Source organism: Dunckerocampus dactyliophorus, chromosome 14, assembly GCF_027744805.1.
Source record: "Dunckerocampus dactyliophorus isolate RoL2022-P2 chromosome 14, RoL_Ddac_1.1, whole genome shotgun sequence".
Taxonomy (NCBI): Eukaryota; Metazoa; Chordata; class Actinopteri; order Syngnathiformes; family Syngnathidae; genus Dunckerocampus; species Dunckerocampus dactyliophorus.
In genome coordinates, this window is record NC_072832.1 from 27785503 (window position 1) to 27807514 (window position 22012).

Sequence of the window (22012 nt, forward strand, 5' to 3'; positions counted from 1 at the left end):
CCTCATCCTTCTTTTCCATAAAACCTCCAACCTCTCATTATATTTGATAAGTCACATCTGTGGGTATGTTTGTGTCGGTGACACCAGCAACGTGTGCACTTATGAGAGCCAATGCAAGTGTTGCATCAGGAAATGTTTCACTGTGTCACAGCACAGTTAGTAGCATTGATGCAGGCGTGTATTATCCCATCGAAACAATAAGAATGAAAGATCAATGACAAAGCTAATGCTTATTGATCCCTCCGAATGGTGCCTTCACTGTGCATACATCACCACGCTGGCTGACATTGATGGCGGAGGAGCTCCGACCTTTTGGCAACACCTCCTCCCATCTCCTCCAGTCCCCTCCTCCAGTCCCCTCCTCCCCTCAGCGTCACCATCAGGGTGATGATTTGAGGCGCAGGAGGAACAACTTTTTGTTGTCTCTTAGAAAGAGGCAAGCACAGAGAGAGAGCGGAGGAACCACGGAGGCTCGTGATGAAGGATGCTGATCGCCTCACTGGGAGCACTCAGCCTTCTGGAAGCCTTCTCTTCATTGCTCTTTTCATCAACCAGAGGATCCACCTGACCTTCTGCTTTATTCACCAGTAAGTTCTTTCAATATTACCGTCCACGTTTCTGGTATTTTTATGAGAGTATGAAGTGTTTCATTTCGCCAGAACATCACCTCCTTATGTAGATTTCATGTCAAGTCCTTGACATTGAAACCATCTCATCAGCACTGATGGATATCCATCCACCTTACTTCTGAAAATACTCTTCTTACATCATTCAAATGCTATTGAAGGACACAGATGATGCAATGTTTGCACAAATGTAAACAGTTGCCAAGCATCTTAATGTGACATGCTTTGGTCAAAATACCCCTAAGATGAAAAATGACAGCACACCAAAAACCCTCATTTAACAGCCCTGTTTAGAGCAGCCTTTTTTTTACTATTGAAAAGTATATACCTTTCAATAGCCATAGAACAAAAGTCTTTTCTTTGTATTTGTAATCTTTCCAGAGGAAAGTCTTATTTCATGTTTTTAATCTTTCATGTAAACTTTTTTTTAAAGACATTACTACTTTATTCTCATGAAATTCTGAGTTAGTCTTTTTTTCCCCAAAAATTAAAGAAATTTCACATGTAAGATTAAACATAATAATAATAATAAATAGGACTTTCCTGTTCATTTTTTTTTTTTACATTTTCATTTTCATTTTTAAATCTTTAATTTTATATGTAAGATTAAATGCCCAGCCATATAATGTCTCACAGCTGGCCTGGGAACGCCTTGGTGGAGGTATAAGAGGTAGCCAGGGACTGGAAGTCTGGACTGAGTCCCTACTGAGACTGCTTCCCCCATGATCCGGACCCGGATAAGCGGAAGAAAATGGATGGATGGACGTATGGATTGTAATTTTAGACTTATCCTATAATTGAAAAATATCTTACAGTTTAATTGAAATATTAATCTTCAGTCTTAATCTTTACTCTTACATGTAAGATTAAATAAATAATAATTAAATAGTAAATAATTTTCTATTTAATTTTTTTAAAAACTTATACATAAACTTTTTTTTTTAGAAAAAAAAGACAAAATCTTTAGAGGATGATGTGGGAACTTTATGAAAATAAAGTAATCATGCAAGAAGTTATTTTAACGACTAAAAGAAAAAATAAATAAAGTTTATGTGTAAGATTTTTAAAACGTAATAATTAAAGAGGACCTTCCTACAAGTATTTACTTTTTTTATCTTACACATAAAACTGTTGTTTTTAATAATGTACTAATTGTTATGAACGGCCAAGGCCGTGAGACAGGAATCCAAAAATGCAGAGTCGAATAAGTGAAACAGAAAAAGTCTTTAATACAAAAATGGACAACAAAAGGGTACCAAAAACAACACAAGAAACAAAGTACAACAAAAATACATCCGGACCTAGTCGCGGGAAATAGTAACAAAAAACACTGCTAGCAAGGTGAGCTGAGCAGGGAAAAATACGGACAAGTAACGAAAAGAGCTGCTAACAAAAAACTAGCAGAAGTACCAAAAATACAGCTACTGCTGAAGACGTCAAGCAGGCAGGTAGGTACTTACAGGGAAGCCGAGCGAGGGTCAGAAAGCCAAAACACAATGCACAAGGACAAGCTGGAAGGAGCTGAACAGGGTGTAGCAAAGGGACAATCTGGCACTGGATATGAGTAAGCACACAGCTTAAATAGATCAACTAATCAGGCACAGGTGAAGATGATCAGCAATCAGGGTGCTCAGGAGTGTGCTGCAACAGAGAAGCAGTAGAAGGCAGTACCGCAGCACACAATCCTGACAGTATCCCCCCCTTTTATAAGACGCCCCCTGGCGGCCTACCTGGTTTATTGGGGTGAGCGGAGTGGAAGTCGGAAATGAGGGAGGGATCCAGGATACGGGAGCAGGCGACCCAGGAGCGCTCTTCTGGTCCATATCCCTCCCAGTCGACCAAATACTGCACCCCCCTCCCCCTTCTTCTCGAATCTAATAGGGCTCTCACCGTGTACGCGGGCTGGCCGTCGATGATGCGGGGCGGGGGTGGAGCCTCGACCGAAGGGCACAGTGGACTGGTAGCGACAGGCTTGATGCAGGAGACGTGGAAGACTGGGTGGACTTTAAGAGCCGGTGGGAGCTCCAGCTTGACAGCTGACTTGTTGACTATTGCTTTGATCTTGTAAGGTCCCACGAACCTTGGAGCCAGCTTCCGAGAGGTCCCTGCAAGCGGAAGGTCTTTAGAAGACAGCCATACCTCCATCCCAGGCTGGTAATCAGGTGCGGGAACCCGGTGCCTGTCAGCAATCCGACGGTTGTGTTCTGCTGTTCGTGTTAATGCAGCCCGGGTCTCTCGCCAAATGCGTCGGGCGCGTCGAAGGTGTACGTGAACAGCCGGGACGGTAATCTCTGCTTCCTGGGAGGGAAAAAGCGGGGGCTGGTAACCAAACACAGTCTTGAAGGGTGACATACCTGTCGCCGAGCAGGGTAACGAGTTGTGGGCATACTCGATCCAAGGGAGGTGGGTTGACCAGGAGGAGGGGTGTCGATGACAAACGCACCTAAGTGCTGCTTCCAAGTCCTGATTGGCCCGCTCCGTCTGGCCGTTGGACTGTGGGTGGTATCCAGAAGAGAGACTAACGGTCGCCCCCAATGCCTTATTAAATGCCCGCCAAACTCTTGACGCAAACTGAGGCCCTCTGTCCGAAACAATGTCTGTAGGTATCCCGTGTAGGCGAAAAACGTGCCTCACCAACAGTTTAGCTGTTTCCAGGGCCGTGGGCAACTTGGGGAGCGACACAAAATGCGCCATCTTAGAAAACCTGTCTACGATATTGAGTATGACGGTCCGGCCATATGACGAGGGTAATCCAGTGATAAAGTCCATTGCAATGTGGGACCATGGCCGACCAGGGACAGGTAACGGCTGAAGCAAACCGGCAGGAGGGCGATGGGAAGCTTTACCTCTGGCGCAGACGGAGCAGGCGGCGACAAACTTCTTAACGTCGGCTGTCATGGTAGGCCACCAGAACCTTTGGGAGACCAGGAATAGGGTTCGTCGAATCCCTGGGTGGCAGGCAATCTTCGACGAGTGACCCCACAGCAGCACCTCGGATCTGAGTCGTTCAGGAACAAACAATTTCCCCTCAGGGCACCCCTCTGGTAGTTCCGTCTCCTCCGCCGCCTCAGAGACCCTCCTCTCCACCTCCCACTGGAGAGCGCCGAGTATCCGGGCGACAGGTACGATGGTCTCCGGTGGTGAGTTCGACTCCACCGGGGAAAAGATCCTTGATAATGCATCAGGCTTAATATTCCGTGATCCAGGTCTGTAAGTGATAGAGAAATTAAACCTTGTTAAGAACAGTGACCATCTGGCTTGGCGAGAGTTGAGTCTGTGCGCTGAGCGTATATATGCCAAGTTCTTGTGGTCCGTAATAACTACCAACGGCTGGGCTGCACCCTCCAGCCAATGTCTCCACTCCCGCAGCGCAAGCACAATGGCCAGCAGTTCCCGATTACCCACATCATAATTTCTCTCTGCCGAGGTGAGGCGACGTGAGAAAAAGGCACACGGGTGCAGCTTCTGGTCGACTGGTGAGCGCTGGGATAGGACCGCCCCCACTCCCGTATCCGAGGCATCAACCTCAACGATAAACTGCAAGGCAGGATCAGGGTGAGTAAGGACAGGGGCAGACGTAAACAGTGTTTTAAGCTTGGTAAACGCTTTCTCAGCTTCAGGAGACCAAACAAAGGGAACTTTTACTGATGTAAGCCTTGTCAGAGGTTCTGCCTTTATGCTGAAATTACGAATGAACTTCCGGTAGAAGTTCGCGAACCCCAAGAACCTCTGCAAGTGCTTCCTTGATTTGGGAGAAGGCCAATCGACCACCGCCTGGATCTTGGCGGGATCGGCTCTTAACTTGTCCTTCTCCACTATAAACCCTAAAAAGGACACAGATGTGGTATGAAACTCGCACTTCTCCGCTTTGACAAAAAGGCGATTCTCCAACAACCGCTGAAGGATGCAGCGTACGTGCTGGACATGCTCCTGAAGGGAATTAGAAAAGATCAGGATGTCATCTAGATAAACAAAGCAGCAGTGGTTAATCATATCCCTAAGAATATCATTTATTAAACTCTGGAATACAGCGGGTGCATTGGTGAGGCCGAAGGGCATAACGAGATACTCGAAGTGACCGAGCGGTGTATTAAAGGCCGTCTTCCACTCGTCCCCCTCTCTAATACGAACCAAGTGGTAAGCATTCCTAAGGTCGAGTTTGGAAAAAATCTTGGCCGAATGAAGGGACGAAAAGGCGGAGTCCATGAGAGGAAGCGGGTAACGGTTCTTAACGGTAATGTCATTAAGGCCGCGAAAATCAATACAAGGCCGCAGCGACTTATCTTTCCTTTCGACGAAGAAAAAACCGGCCCCCAGTGGAGAGGACGAGGGGCGAATAAGTCCGGCAGCCAGAGAGGACGCAATGTATTCCTTGAGAGCAAGTTGCTCGGGTCCAGAGATGCTATAAAGTCTAGCATTGGGTAACGGTGCTCCCGGGAGGAGTTCGATAGCGCAGTCATATGGACGATGGGGGGGTAAACTCTGAGCTCTATCCTTGCTAAAAACCATGCGGAGATCATGATAGATGTCAGGAACACCGGTAACGTCAATATTCTTAGGGCTGTTAGGCTTACCAGAAACTGTGGGTACCGCGGAACGTAAGCAATTAGCAAAACAATGGCTACTCCAATTGATTATCTGTCCCCTCGTCCAATCCACCATCGGGTTATGAATTTGCAGCCAAGTGAGACCCAAAACTACGGGTGCGGATTGAGACGGAGCGATAAAAAAACTAATGGACTCATGGTGGTTGCCGGACAACTGAAGGGATAACGGAACGGTTCTATGAGTGACTACCGCCAAGGGACGTCCATCCAGTGAGTGGACCTCCTTATGGTCCCTCAACTCAACCCCCTGAATGCCATGTTTCTTAACAAAATTAGAGTCAATAAAGCAATCATCCGCCCCCGAATCTACTAATGCGGAAACCTGAACATTGACGCCCCCTCCCGTAATGAGTCCCGTCACCTGTAGTCTCTTAAAGACTGCTGGAGTTGGAGCCGACGCCGGAGGCATCTCAGCATACTCACAATGGCCCTGAGCAGGCTGACTCTCCCTTGACTTGGATACGGAGGTCGATCCTGCTCCAGTCTCCTTAATGACGTCAGGAGGGAATCCGGAGCGGCGTGTCGGGCGCGCTGGACATCTGCTGATGGTGTGGTTGGGCTCGCCGCAGTACAGGCAAAGGCGGAGTCGTAGCCTGCGTGACCTCTCTGCAGCAGACAGGCGTCTTCCCCCCAGTTGCATCGGTTCCGCAAAATCCTCGGTGGCCGCCGTAGATGGGACTCCCTCTGTTCCGCTGGTTCCAGGTGTTAGTGGTATCTTGGCTGATCCTGCAGGTAGTCCCTCACTCCGTTCACGATCACGTTCCCGGAGGCGATTATCCAGCCGTATGGCTAGGTCGATAAGCTCGTTGAGCGTGGTGGTGAACTCCCTCACCGCCAGTTCATCCTTAATCCGCTCGTCAAGAGCCTTGCGAAATATTCCGCGGAGCGCCTCCTCGTCATATCGGCTTTCTGCCGCCAGCACCCTAAAGTCCACCGAAAAAGCCGCTACCGAGCGTTTGCCCTGTCGTAGGTCCAACAATTGGTTACCGGCCTCCCTACTACGGATAGGGTGATCGAAGACCTGTCGTAGCTCCTCCAAAAAGACGGAATAGGAGGTGCGCAACTCCGGCTTAGCTTTGCTCACCGCTATAGCCCACGCTGCTGCTTTATCAGTAAGTAAGCTCATTATAAACGCTATCTTGGCCTGGTCGGAATAGTAAGTGCTGGGTTGTTGGTCAAAAATCAGGGTACACTGGTGTAAAAATTGTCTGCAATCCATAGATTCCCCCGAAAAGCGTGGGGGGGGTGGGAGGCTAGGCTCGCGACTATTACTGCTGCTGGCGGCAGGTGCGATTCTAACAACCTCTGATGAGGGAGCTGCACCCTCCGACTGTCCTGGGTGAGCGCCAAGTCCCAGATGCTGCTCAATAGTACTAATGCTAGTGGCGAGGACAGCCAGGGACTCCATAACTCCCCGGAGGGATTGCTCATGGCTGCCGACAAGCGCACCTTGTTGGGATAATGCGGCCTTGATATGTGCGAACTCTGCGGATTCCATGTTTGGCCAGATTGTTCTGTTATGAACGGCCAAGGCCGTGAGACAGGAATCCAAAAATGCAGAGTCGAATAAGTGAAACAGAAAAAGTCTTTAATACAAAAATGGACAACAAAAGGGTACCAAAAACAACACAAGAAACAAAGTACAACAAAAATACATCCGGACCTAGTCGCGGGAAATAGTAACAAAAAACACTGCTAGCAAGGTGAGCTGAGCAGGGAAAAATACGGACAAGTAACGAAAAGAGCTGCTAACAAAAAACTAGCAGAAGTACCAAAAATACAGCTACTGCTGAAGACGTCAAGCAGGCAGGTAGGTACTTACAGGGAAGCCGAGCGAGGGTCAGAAAGCCAAAACACAATGCACAAGGACAAGCTGGAAGGAGCTGAACAGGGTGTAGCAAAGGGACAATCTGGCACTGGATATGAGTAAGCACACAGCTTAAATAGATCAACTAATCAGGCACAGGTGAAGATGATCAGCAATCAGGGTGCTCAGGAGTGTGCTGCAACAGAGAAGCAGTAGAAGGCAGTACCGCAGCACACAATCCTGACACTAATGTTCTGAAAAAAAATGTGTTTTTTGTTTGTCGAGAAAAAAAATTGTAATCCAAAATAAATGAAGTCCAAATTTTCTTAAAAAAATATGATAATAACTTTTTCTCAGAAAAAAAACATAACTTTACCATAATTAGGTCGTAATTTTCAAGAAAAATAAAAATTAAAAACTTCCATTGTTCCAACAAAAAACAATTGAGTTACGGAACAAAAAACATCATAATGGTATTTTACAATAACTTCAATATTAAATGACTAAACCAAACAAAATTAAACTTGATGGGTGGGGAGGCACTCCACATAGACCCAAATATGTGTAATATGTGTATATTCCAAATTCTTTTTAAAATACAGTGTAACTTCATTTCAAATCCACAGAAAATAATGTAAAGTGAATGAATCTGGCAGAGACACAATGGAGAGGGAACAGCAAAGTGTTTGCAGAGATACTGACCTCCCCCACTGGCGGGTTGTAGGTATTGCTGGAGTGCGTAATAAATTGTCATGCTTTAAGCCCCCATTACACTAAGCACGAATCGCCACAAATCAAGCACAAGCGGCCGGAACAAAAAAGTCTCAAAATTTGTGCCACATTCAGGAGAGAAATTCGTAAGCTTGGCTCCTCCCTTGTTCCTTGGCGGCATGATGTAATGTGAATTGGCGACGCCTCAATGGTGAGTGACGTTTCAGCGGGATTCTTGGCTTTCAGCACCTCTGCGTTGTCTATGCCGGCATCCCGCTAGTGGGGTTAACTTGGCTCCTTTTTTCCTTGATGGCGTGATGTGATGTGAATTGGCGACGCCTCAATGGTGAGTGACTTTTCAGCAGGCTTCTTGACACTTCTTCTAGAATCTCTTTTGCAGCACCTCTTCACTGTACACACCAGCAGCCCACTAGTGGAGTTAACTTCGCTCCTTTTGTCTTTGACAGTATGATGTGATGTGAATTGGCGACACGTCAATGGTGAGCGACGTTTCAGCAGGCTTCTTGGCACTTTTTTTTTTTTTTTTTTTTCCTTTCCTTCTTTTTTTTGTTGTGTTTAAAAAAAAAAAAAAGAAGGAAAGAAAAAAAAAAGCTTTGTTCTTATTTATTTATTTAGTATTGTCATCATTATTATCATTATTATGAATGTTCTTTCTTTTTTGGGGGGGAGGGCTATCTCACCGTTATCTATCATGTATTATCCTGACTATCACTGAAAACATGACATGGAATCCAGGAAGTGAACTACATGTACTGTACTAGATGTAGAATGGATGGGGGTAGGATTAAATAAGCTTTGCTTCTTCCTACTCCTTTTGGACATGTGGAACTGTCAAAGAATGATTCATGAGATGTATTCCATTGTAACCTTCATGTTCAAATAAACTAAACCAAACCAAACCAAACCAAACTTTGTATTGCACCTCTGCACCGTCCACACTGGCAGCCCGCTGGTGGGGTTAACTTGGCTCCTTTTTCCCTTGGCGCCATGATGTGATGTCAACTGGTGGGTGACGTATCAGCAGGCTTCTCGGGTTTCAGCACCTCTGCACTCCTCTGCTAGTGGAGTTAACTTGGCTGCTTTTTTCCTTGACGGCATGACGTGATCTGAATTGCCGATGCGTCAGTGGTGAGTGACGTTTCAGCAGGCTTCCTGGCACTTCTTGTAGCTCTTCTGTACTGTCCACGCCGGCTGGAGGAGTTAACTTGGCTCCTCTTTTCCTTGGGGTATGAGGTGATGTCAATAAGGCGACACTTCACAGGAACTTCTCAGCGGCAGCTGGCGGTTTTTTTTTATGCGATAAGAATGTTTGAAATGGTGATGGAATACCGTAAGAATTCCACTTCCAATAACCTTGAAGGTTTTTAGCATGGTCAAAACGTTTGGGCCGGCCGCAAGAATGGCCTCTAATATTTAGAATGCAGTCAGAATTTTTAGAATGCACTTTGAATATCCAGCAATAAACCACATATTTTCATTCCAATGGCATTCTGGCTCATTGTACCTCTAGTGTGATTGGGTATTACTGGGCAGCCGTTCACATGTCAAAATAAGTTACTTTAGTCCTGCTTGATGATGGATTGAAATCCAAGTTTATTTGATTTTTTTTCTCTGCAAAATTTGAGTTTAAGTCCGAATTGTACCACTGTGAGGCTTTCAGACGTTCATTGTAGTCTGAAGTGAACTGAACTCCGTGAGCTCATAAGTACCAAAGTTGAATTTTTCCCATCATCACCAAGCTGTCTCTCAGACGTTACGGTCTGTGCACCCTATCAATGGAGGCTCTACAAATAAAACGCCCAGTGAAGCCTGTGAGCTGAGTCTACAGTAGTGACTTGCTATAAATAGACGAGGTCACCATAAATTGCATAAAGGACATTTATCGCTACACTGACCTCACGCATATAATCCAAATTCCCACCTGCCTGCTCTATCGGACCGAAGGCGTGTAATTTGTTTGTAGCGTCTCATGTTGATATGAATCCTGATCTTGCATGAATAATGTGTCCAACCTTCTCTTCCAGGTGAAGGTGAAGCTTCAGGAATGATTCCCTAAACGGTGTCTTGCTTTTTCCAAGTTACGTTCATCCTAACTTTGTCAGTTGACGTACCAAAGTAAAAAGACATGAGCGAGTCAAACATCAGCCACCTGCTGACGCCACCCTCCGCCGGCAAGGTGGATCACTACCTAGACCACTACGATTTGGACTACGGCGTCCCCCCTGATGAGATCCCGGACACCACGCAAGGTCAGGCCTTCTTTGTGGCCACCATCATCATCGGCGTGGTCCTCGTCTGCATCATACTGGTCTGCGGCGTGGGAAACTTCATCTTCATCGCCACGCTGACGCGCTACAAGAAGCTGCGCAACCTCACCAACCTGCTCATCGCCAACCTGGCCGTCTCGGACTTCCTGGTGGCGGTGGTGTGCTGTCCCTTCTTGGTGGACTACTACGTGGTCAAGCAGCTGTCGTGGGACCACGGCCTGGTGCTGTGCGCTTCCGTCAACTATTTGCGCACCGTGTCGCTCTACGTGTCTACAAACGCCTTGCTGGCCATTGCGGTGGACAGGTGAGTCTTTCATGTCACTTCTCCCTGGATACTCCTGCATACAGCCACAGATAATCAGGTGTAAGCGGGGGTATTCCGGCATATCTCGGCTGTAATGCGGGAGCCTGTGAAAGCCTGTATACATACCATGTTTGGCGCTCCTGGCAGAGGTGTGAAACTGGTCACACCTTGGGCTTCATGGGGGGTAGGTTGCCATGGAGAGTAATCCCCTGTTTCCTTCCAAGGGAGGACTTGCATTTGACAGTTTGGGCAACACTTTTACATTTGATTGGTAGTTTTGGCCACACCGGTCCCACTGCTGTTGGTCAAATAAGTAGGGGGTGGGGCATGTTTTATGTGCATATTTTAAATGTATTATAACATAATATAATATTATCTCTATTACAGTTTGCATTGCATTTCCAACATTACAAATAAAGATGACACTATCATGGCAAACATGTTTATTTTCTGCTTCCAGGTCAGCAGTGCAATACAAAATAAGTGTAAAGAATAAAACAGCGCTTTGAGTACTTTTGAAGACAGAAAAAGCTGCACAAGTGAAAACCTAATAAAATGTACAAATTGACATGTCATTGAAGGCATCTCGTGCAACATATTTTCTGTCTGCCTCAAGACATTGATGCAGCTCCCCGCATAGTGCTGTTAATTCGCTGCTACGGTGTGGAGGCCGGACGACCCACACAGGCTTTCCATCCAAGATTGTGCCCTCCTTTTTTCTTCTGTCTGTGACGTTAACGGCCTGTCTTATCAGCCACCTGAAACGCCAGCACTGCGGCATTTCAAAACTGCAAATGGTTTGCCAGAAACCTCTGTGCCGTCACACCGGCTGCCCGGAGCGTGTGCCCGAATACAGTGCACCTTGCTGGGCCACAGCAGGTGGCTCCTCCCTCTCAATACTCTGGTTCTCCTAATAGTAGCGATGTGGTAGTCGTGATGTCATGATGTTTGATTACGACAAATCAACAAATCCTCATTAGTTCCAGTCCATCTTACCTCCTGTGCACAAACTATACTTACATCTACATTTAAAAAAGTAGATATCAAAAACAGTGATCAGTTATCAGTACCATATCGGTTTTGAGAAGCACAAAGTTAAACATATATCATGCATCTCTAGTAGGGATGTCCCCATTCACATTTTTTTGGCTTTCAATCAGATCCGATTTTTTAAAAGTCTTGCAGATCCGATCCGGTGCCGATCCTTTTTTTTTTTTTTTAATAATAAGCTTTTCTTACAAACATGAATTTGTGGAATTGAATATGGTTATAAAAATAGCTCTTCAAAGCATTAAAAATAACGCAACCAAAGTATTGCTGACTGTACTTTTTTATTAAACAGCATGAGCAACAATATTGTTTACCTTTTGTAACAAACTTCTGAGTCAGGTCCGTAATCCAATAAAACAGCCAATAAAAGTCCCTCTGATAAAAGACAAAATTGGAAAAAAATGGATGTGCCAAATACTTTAAGGATAGCACTAATCATTTGGCATGGTTATAGATCAATTTGTGGAGTGATTTAGAATATATGACTTTTTTTAACAAACTCTCTTCAACACAATAGTTATTTATTGACAGTCCCCAGCATAAAACAACCAGCAGTTGGAGCAGCACTTCCTCTCCGAGCTCCCCGCACCATGACACAGCAGAGTGAGGGGGAACTACTGTTGTAGCTACGGAGCCCAATATCCATTGTCCAACGTGAATCTAACTTCACCAAGGTACACCACAGACATGTCTGCATGATGGTGTTGCCTTTTCTTCTTCTTGCGGGTGGCGGGAGTTGAGCAGCAACCAACTTTGAGGTGCATTACCTCACTTACCGTGTTGGAGTGTGGCCCAGAGTTACCAATGTGATACAGCAACCGAATCGGCCCGATCTCGTGCCGGAAGCCAATTTTCTCCGATATCCAAAATACAGTGGATCGGCAGCCGATCTCGATACTGAAGATCAAATCGGGACAACCCTTTCTCTCGAGTGGCATCGCACATCACTAAATGATACCACGATACAGACAACAGTATAAGAAAATGGCAGAAGTCTTGAACAGCAGTTCTGTTGCATGCAGAATATCATGGAACAGAGACAGTTGGATGCACTTCATCTTTCCAGTACAGTACGTCTAATTTACGACTGTTTGCCCTAAAATGTCATCAAAATATCTTCTGCTGTTGAATAACCAGCACTAGTGCACCACTGTGATCATAACACTGTTAAATCTTTGCTATATTCGTTATTCCTTTTTGTCATTTTTGATCAGGAAGAGACAGGAATGAAACATCCCGTCTGATGTATTGTTTGTACAATGTACACTCTGTCCACTTTGCACAGTGCCCCCCTGATACGAACAATGTATTCTAGCAATTATGATTTGGAAGATAGTCAGTTTCTGTTTAAATTGTATTAATGGGTCTTTGCTATGTAAATACAGGAGCAATAGATGTTCATGAGAACCACACAGATAACGTTATGCATAACTATTGTACATAGTATTATCGTTAAAAGTTGAATAAAACAAATCATTGTGCCTGAAACCACGAGGCGACAGATTTAAATGAGTTTTCAACCAGTCATTTATCAAGTTCCTCCAAGAGATCCCTGTAAGCCTGCTCATGTTTTCATGTCTGCCCATGCAAGGCCTGTGTCTGCCAAAATGTAGATACAACGAAAAGTGAGTGACGATCGCTTTAAAAGCATCACCCCCGAACACCTGCTATGCCATTAAAACTAGGAATTTAAATCCCAGCTCCAGTCTTCTACATAAATCACTCTGCAGCAATGCATTATGGGAAGGAGATGAACTTGTCTTTGTTGTCTTAGGTACATGGCCATCGTCCATCCCATGAAGCCCCGAATGAAGTATGAAACAGCCTACTGCCTGATAACCGGAGTCTGGATAATTCCCGTTCTCATCTCAATTCCCTCAGCGTACTTTGCCTCAGAGACCATGTACCCCCACAGCGGGACCACCACGTCCCCAACCACTCATAAAGTCTTCTGTGCTCAGATCTGGCCGGTGGATCAACAAGCCTACTACCGCACCTACTTTTTGTTCGTCTTTGCCGTGGAGTTTGTTGGACCGGTCGTCATCATGGCAATGTGCTATACCCAAATTTCCCGCGAGCTCTGGTTCAAGAACGTTCCCGGCTTCCAGACCGAGCAGATAAGGAAGCGTCTGCGTTGTCGCCGCAAAACCGTGATGGTCCTCATCGGGATCTTGATGGCCTACATCCTGTGTTGGGCGCCCTACTACGGCTTCACCATCCTGCGAGACTTCCATCCCACGCTAATCTCCCGCCAAAAGAATTCCCTGGTGGTCTTCTACATCATTGAATGCCTCGCCATGAGCAACAGCATGATCAACACCTTCTGCTTTGTCAGCGTCAAGAACAACACCGTGAAGTACCTGAAGAAGATTGTGCTGCTGCGCTGGAGGTCCACATACGCCCCCAGTCGGACTGCGGACGACCTGGATTTAAGGACCGTGTCTTTGCCAGTGACGGAGGAGATTGAATGCATTCATCTGAAGTAAAGAAGCTCATTGACATTTTGGACTGGGAAGCAATGACAACACTTAGGCGATGTTGCAAGTTCAAGATCTGATTTTTTCCTAAAGTCAGAGTGGAAAATATTCCATTCCTAACAAAACCACACCAAAACAACATCAGCAAATTCAACTGTCCTGTCTGCACACACATACACACATGCACACACAGTGTCAGAACTCATGTCACGTTCACAGACGGTCAGAAATCACAAAACTCTTTCACAACTAGGCAGTGTAGTGGTCCTGTCATTGAGATGGAAAGGTTGCTAGTGCTTTTATTATTCGACGTTATGTCAGTTGTGTGTTCTGTGTGCAGCGTGAGTTACTTAGTGGTTAATTTAGGTAAAATTTGGCTTTGGTCCAAACTCCACTTACATCAAAGTCAAAGAACGGAACTCGACCGTAACCCGAGGACCGCAACCCAAGGACTGCCTGTACTTACGTTTTCAGGCCTTTTCTCGGAAAATAAATCATACATCAGCGTCACTATGGAAATACAATTAAACCATATCCAATTCATATCTGATTTGTATACACATGGGCATAGTGCCACTTGAACCTATGTTGTGTAAATCCAGCCTAAACAACACTGGATTTAGATTTTAGACATGATGAATGAAGCACATGAGGCGACAAACATGACAGTGGTGATGAAGGCAGTTCAGTTCAGTAGGAAATCAGTCCAATGTTATAGCGATCTAATGTGTCTTATTTACTATGGGTTGTGTAAAACTAAGACAGGAACAGCATCGAATTAAAAGCACAAAATGAATACGGTGCCACCATCCACCAGAAACAGTCTGGATTTTGTTTTTCAGAGAGAAGACATGGCTGTTTGATGTGTGTGGTAAAAGGCAGCGTGCTAGCATGAATTAACTTGAGGTTGTGCACCAAAGAATAAGCGCATTAGCACTCATAAGGTCATCAAATCTTACCTTTATATATTCACACATAGGATCAGCATTTGGGAGCAAATATGAGGTGAAAGAAAAAGACTAAAAATACAGTACAGTTGTTTAACAACTGAAACAACATGCACACGCACAATGGTGTGTTCAAGGACCATTGAACAAAGTGTGACAGGTCGCTGTTTGCAACAAACAACATATACAGTACATGCAAAAACTCTGTGATTTGTAACTGCATATTATTTTTAAAATAAAATGATGGACCATATTTCCAACATTGATATGCATTTACATAAAATTGGATGTAGTTTTTTTTTTTTTTCATTGCACCTGAAAGCTTCCCGCGGCCCGGTGGTTGGGGATCCCTGTTATACAGTACTTTGGATGTCTGTGTTTGCATCTACGTCAAAAAGAAGCATGGTTGAAGTTGTTATTGATGCTCCCGTCAACCTTTCAGAGTCATCGTTACTGATTGACGTTATTAGATTTGTTAAATGTGAGATGATACTTTCTATGAATCATGGGTGACTGCCATATAACAACCAGCACTCCATCTTGCTCCTTTACAGATCCACAGTGTTTGATGTTTATCTCTCGATGTGTTTCATTGGTGATATTGATGCTGTGGTTATTGCGTGCTGGCTTATTGTAGTGACGTGTTTGCTGATGAATGGGTCTTTCTCTGAGTGAGCCAATGACTGCTTTGTCTTAGATTGACTCTGTATAACATACGCTTTCATTGTATTGAACTCATGCAACTGCTAATAAAAAGTGGATTTTTCGTACGGGAGTATTTTTTGAAGGTGAAATTATAAACAAAAACAAATTAGCGGACTACAAGCTGTTTACACAGTTTCAAAGATCAAAAAGATAAAAGTTAAGTAATAAAACATACAGCCAACAAAATACACACCTGCGTTGATCTCACAGCCTTGCAGCAAGTGAAAATAAATACAAGTTGATTTCTATGTTGGCAAACGTTGACAAACAAAATGTACATGTGCATGTGACTGGAAAGAAGAATAAAAGACATGCAAATAGAAACTGCCAAACTGGACAACCAAGGTGCACATTTGCATGGTCTTACAGCCTTGCAGCAAGTGCAAACATAAAATACGACTTGACTTCTACTCTGTATTATGAATGGAAAAGGACACATACACAGAAACTGTTGACGTGGACAAACAAAATACACAATGCACATTTGCATGGTCTTACAGCCATGCAGCAAGTGCAAATGTGAATAAATGTAACTTCTGCATTGCATTACTCATAGGAAAACAACACATACACAGAAACTGTCAACATGGACAAACAAAATTCACATTTGCACGGTCTTTACAGTCATAAAGCAAGTGCAAATGAGAATACGGTGTTTTTTCTGCAATGCCTCTTTGATTGTAAAGAAGACTAAAAGGACATACAAATACAAACTTCCAGTCTGGACAAACAAGATGCACATTTGCATGGTCTTACAGCCATGCAGCAAGTGCATGAATAGACGTAACTTCTGCACTGCATTACTAATTGGAAAAGTACATATAATATGAATGTTGACAAACTACACATTTGCATGGTTTTACGCCCGTGCTTCTTTGCCTTCCACAAGCTGAAATCTTGGATGTTCGATCGATGTTGCCTAGACATCGATCAAAGTCCCACGGCATCGTGGCGGTGAGGATGACAAAATGTCACCAGGGCCAGTTGTGAGAAAGCATGGTGGCGCTATTGAAATGTGCGAGTTTGTTTATCCCACGAAGAAATCAGTCAGACGCTCTTTTCTGTATTTTCAATGTTTAGTGAAGTAATTGGCTGGAAGATGCCACAAAGCTTCAGCTTCAGTCCATCCCATGTGACAAGGAAGAAGCCTTGAACTAGTACTTGCCTACGCTATTATGCTGTTCTCGGGTCCCACCCTGGCAGGGGTGGTACTGCTCCCCTACGTGGCTCAGTGGTGTGTCGGTGTGTATGAATGTACGCATTCTACGTGTGCAAGATGAGGCAAGCCGATAAGGTTGCGCAGCAAAATTCATTGTTTAATCCACAGTAAGATTAAAGAGATTCAAGATTCAAGAGAGTTTTATTGTCATGTGCATGGTAAAACAGCAGTTATACCATGCAATGAAAATCTTATTCTGTTCATTCTCCCAAGGAAAAGAAAGAAAAACACAAGAAAGAATAAGAACATAAGAAACATAAACACATATACATAAATACCAAGAAATTAAGCAACAACAACAGAAGAGACATTAATGCAAGTAAATAATACAAATAAATAAATAAATAAATAAAGTGCTATGAGTGTGTGTTGCGTGTGGCGTGTCTGAGTGCTTCATTGAGAAGCCTGATGGCCTGTGGGTAAAAGCTGTTTGCCAGCCTTGTGGTCCTGGACTTCAAACTCCTGTAGCGTCTGCCTGACGGTAGGAGTGTGAATAATGAGTGTTGTGGATGTGTGCTGTCCTTGATGAGGTTGTGTGTTCTGCGTAGGACTCTAGATGTATAAATGTCTTGCAGTGAGGGGAGGGCTGCCCCAACAATGTTCTGTGAGGTCTTGATCACCCGCTGGAGTGCCTTCCTATCACGTGTTGTACAGTTACCGTACCAAACAGTGATGGAGGCGGTAAGGACACTTTCCATAGTGCATCTGTAGAAGCAACTCAGGATTGTGGTGGACATGCCAAATTTCCTCAGTCTTCTCAGGAAGTACAGTCTCCTTTGGGACTTCTTCAGAATTTGTTGGGTGTTGTGAGACCAGGTGAGGTCCTCGCTGATGTGTGTGCCAAGGAACTTGAAGGTTTTCACCCTCTCCACCTCAGTCTCACCAATAAACAGGGGTCTATGTGGCTCCTTTTCCCTTGTTCTTGGGTCGATGATCATCTCTTTAGTCTTATCTGTATTGAGAAGGAGATTGTTATCACGACACCAAGCTATGAGGTCCGCCACCTCTCTTCTGTATGATGTTTCAACACCACCAGTGATCAGTCCGATGACTGTAGTGTCATCCGCAAATTTAATGATGCTGGTGTTGTTCTGGGAGGCCACGCAATCGTAGGTGAAGAGCGTGTAGAGGAGTGGACTCAGCACACACCCCTGTGGGGTCCCAGTGCTCACAATTCTTGAGCTGGATGTGCGGTTGTGGACTCTGACTGACTGGGGTCTGCCTGTGAGAAAGTTAAACACCCAGTTACAGAGGGAGGGAGACAGGCCAAGTGTGAGGAGCTTATTTGTGAGTTTGTGGGGGCTGACTGTATTAAAAGCAGAGCTATAGTCTATAAATAGCATTCTGACGTATGTGTCCTGGCCCTGTAGGTGAGAAAGGGTTGTGTGGATGGCAGTGTTGACTGCATCATCCGTGGACCGGTTCTGGCGATATGCAAACTGTAGAGGGTCCACAGTTGCCGCCGGGATGCTCTTTTTGATGTGGGTCATGACTATCCTTTCAAAGCACTTCATAACAATAGGAGTGAGTGCTATAGGGCGATAGTCATTCAAGCAGGTCACGTTGCTCTTCTTGGGTACGGGCACTATGGTGGTGGACTTAAAGCAGGTCGGTACAGATGCTTGTGCAAGCGACAGGTTAAATATGTCAGCAAGCACATCAGCTAGCTCTGATGAGCAAACCCGAAGTGCACGTCCTGAGATGTTGTCTGGGCCTGCTGCTTTTCGTGGGTTTGTTTTGTTTAGAACCCTGCGCACATCAGCTGATGTCACCATGAGAGGTGCGTCCTGTGTGCTCCCCAGGTTCAGCCACCCTCTCTGCTCATCAGAAGTTTGGGTGTCAAAGCGGGCATAGAACTCGTTCAGCTCATCTGGAAGTGTGGTTTGGCTGGACGTGGCTACGCTACTCTGCTGTCGATAGTCTGTGATGTGCTGGAGCCCCGCCCACATGCGCCGAGGGTCTGAGGTGGAATAGTAGCCCTCCAGCTTCTGTCTGTACTGTCTTTTGGCCTCCCGTATGGACCTCCTCAGGTCATATCTGGCCTTTTTGTAGTCCTCAGCGGTGCCCATGACAAATGCAGTCGAACGAGCACGTAGCTTAGCCCTTACATCACAGTTCATCCACTGTTTTTGGTTAGGGTATTTTCTGTAATACTTGGTGGTGGTAACAGTCTCTATACATGTGCTAATGTAGCCAGTAACAGCAGAAGCATATTCATCCAAATCAACAGTACAATCTTCAGTACTTCTATTGTTTAATTCTAGCCATCTCTAACAATATGCTAAGGCACCCAAGCCTTGAACATATGTATGCAATACACATTCATATGTATGATACATATTTATGGTGTTGTGTGCGTTCACCATTAGCTCGCTTCCTGTGCCCTTACTGTTCATGTTGAGCGTTATTCATTACTACACTGTTTATCGAGTTATCTGCATTCTGCGTATTGATTAGTCTTTCTTTTAGATACTGTATAGTGTTGCCCTAGATGTTTAATGAGGCGAGGTCACTTGAACCCATGAATAATACGCTAGCCGCCGATACAGCCCTATTAATGAACAGCAGGATTGCATGCGTGAGAAGATGTTCAAGCAATCACAAACTTAACGGCCGTCTTTCAAATAAGCTGCAAGGGAACACAAGCCCAATGCATGTTTAGACATGACTGTATGAGAATATCGATGACTTTATATGTGGGAGACTTCCCTCTAACATAAAAGTGTAGTGGATTTCATGATGTGATTCATGTTGTGTTTCATTTCCCTTCTGTAGTGTGTGCCACTCTTATTGTTTAGAATCCCCAACCAACATTCTTGTCTGGTAAATTGGCTGTTGTCAATATGACATCAGCTGGAGGGCCGTCGCCTTGTGTGCTAATTACATTTTTTCACAGGCCGCCGTTTCATTCGCAGTGGCAAATGACTTAGCTGTTAAATGAGCAAGCAGCTGTTTGTACCTGCCGGTGAAATTTGATTGAAATGTTCACAACAGCTAAAAATAAACACCAATTTACAAGAGGAACAGTCGACTATTTTGTGTGTGTGGTTTGGGGTGGGGCAGATGTGCTGATACAGTCGTTCCTCGTTTTCAGCAGTTAATTGGTTCCAGACCCGACTGTGATCAGTGAATTTCCGCCATGTAGGGTTCAATGCTGATAAACGGAATATTTTGGTAGTTAGGGCATAAAAAAACTGTTTATGATGTTCTAAATACAGGTTTTAACATTATTAGAGACCTGTAGACATGAAATAAAACCCCTATAGTCACCTGTACACTCCTTGTCGATGTGGAGAAAGCTTATGACAGGGTGCCCAGAGAGGAAGTGTGCTATTGTATGAGGAAGTCTGGAGTGGCAGAGAAGTCTGTTAGAGCAGTACAGGACATGTATGAGGACTGGAAGACAGTGGTGAGGTGTGCTGTAGGTGTGACAGAGGAGTTCAAGGTGGAGGTGGGACTGCATCAGGGATCAGCTCTGAGCCCCTTCTTGTTGGCTATGGTGGTGGACAGACTGACAGACGAGGTTAGACAGGAATCTCCATGGACTATGATGTTTGCAGATGACATTGTGATCTGCAGTGAGAGCAGGGAACAGGTGGAGGAGAAGCTAGAGAAGTGGAGGTTTGCCCTGGAAAGGAGAGGAATGAAGGTTAGCGCAGTAAGACAGAGTACATGTGTGTGAATGAGAGGGACCCAAGTGGAAGAGTGAGCTTACAGGGAGAAGACATCAAGAAGGTGGAGGATTTGAAGTACTCTCCGATTTACTTATTCTAAACTTTAGAAAGTGTCTCAAACAGAGTAAGGAAGAAGGACAAAGAATCCAAAAACTTTGTCATGTCTCATTACATTACTGATGCCTAATGTCCACAATACTACATACAACGTCTCTTTCAATCATTTTGTTGTAATAATGGGCCATAGTCAACCACGAAACAGCCATCATGAATTCATTCATTATTATTTGAAGGCGATGTAGCGAGGGATTGCTGATATCGGATACCAGTGAAAAGTGAATATGGAGCATCTCCAGGACAACCTTTCACAGTGTTTGGCTGTCGGCTGCAGAAACGTTCTCTTGGCTTGAATGTCTCTAAAGTCAGGAATGTTTATTCATTCCTAACATACTTTTAGTCGCATGAAACTGCATCATGATTCTACCCAGGAAACCGAGTTTGACATGAACAAGCTTTGACAGTGAACTCGTGAACTGCGTGTCTCGTGACACCCTTAGTAAGCAGCATAGTGTTTTTTTATTGCTGTTATATTTAAGTCTTATCCTTAAGTACTACTTGAGGGTGTTCACAGATACTTGGGACGGGGTAAAAACACACAAAAATGCCAAATACAGAACAGAATTTTGCACTTTTACTCTTTCATGGATTTTCCAAGGTGTCAATGAAAAGGGGTGTCATGAGACACTCACGAGACAAGACACTACGCGAGATTGAGTCTACGAGATGGGATTGTAACTTTATTTGGAAGAAAAGTACAATGAAAAAAAACCATGACAATACTGTATATTGCAATCTACTAATATAATGTCTGCTATGTGACCCTCTTCCGCACTCTGTGTGTATGCTAGCGGCCCCGCCTCCACCCACCGAGACAAAGAGACTTTATGACTGACAAAAGGGTTCACTCCATTCATGCCGTTGTTCCATGTAACAAACGCACGCCAAGCTAAAACTCAACTCTCAACCTTCAAATTCACTTCCTGTTCCTGCCAGGAGAACAGAACACAGTTACAGCAACACACGGGTCTTATTTTTGTCTTATTTGCTGTTATTATGTCTACTATATTGGGTAATAGGAGTGTAAAGGTGACTATAGGGGTGTTATTTCATGTCTAGAGGGCTCGAGTAATGTTAAAAAAGCGTCTGTAGAAGGTGGTAAACAGGTTTTCTATGCTGTCATTACCAAAATATTCCGTTGTGGACATTCACTTATCACAGTCGGGTCTGGATCCAATTAACCGCCATAAACACTTAAACAAGGACTGGAACCAGCGGCCATCAGCTAATGGACTGATTCAATGTTACTTTTTTGTTGGGGTTCTTGTGGGTTTCGGGAATATTTTGGATGAAATTTTGCAAATCTCTTGCGTGGTGTCTAAGACATCCCAGGGGGAAGGTACAGGGTGTTTTCACCTGGCCTCATCTTCACAGGCACACCAGTTACAGTAGATGCTCAGTATTCTTCTTTGGTGGGAAATGATGGAAATGTGCCCCCGTGGGGACTTGTTTGCTTAGGAATAAAGATCAGTGGAAGTCG

At 44.7% G+C, this 22012-nt stretch overlaps 1 protein-coding gene across 1 annotated transcript; it reads left to right on the top strand.

The window, feature by feature from the left end:
- The first annotated feature begins 461 nt into the window (after positions 1–461).
- Positions 462–15546, top strand: prokr1b (prokineticin receptor 1b). The gene is made up of 3 exons (XM_054799573.1): positions 462–587; positions 9797–10343; positions 13168–15546. Exons 2-3 carry the CDS (start codon positions 9898–9900, stop codon positions 13877–13879), a joined length of 1158 nt encoding a protein of 385 aa, XP_054655548.1. The 5' UTR covers positions 462–587; positions 9797–9897; the 3' UTR covers positions 13880–15546.
- Positions 15547–22012: the final 6466 nt, after the last annotated feature.

What these genes read in the sequence shown, in the direction of transcription:
- prokr1b (XM_054799573.1), top strand. Translation starts at nt 9,898, where the DNA reads ATGAGCGAGTCAAACATCAGCCACCTGCTGACGCCACCCTCCGCCGGC. An exon ending in CTGGCCATTGCGGTGGACAG is followed by an intron (nt 10,344 to 13,167) that starts GTGAGTCTTTCA and finishes TTGTTGTCTTAG; the next exon opens with GTACATGGCCATCGTCCATC.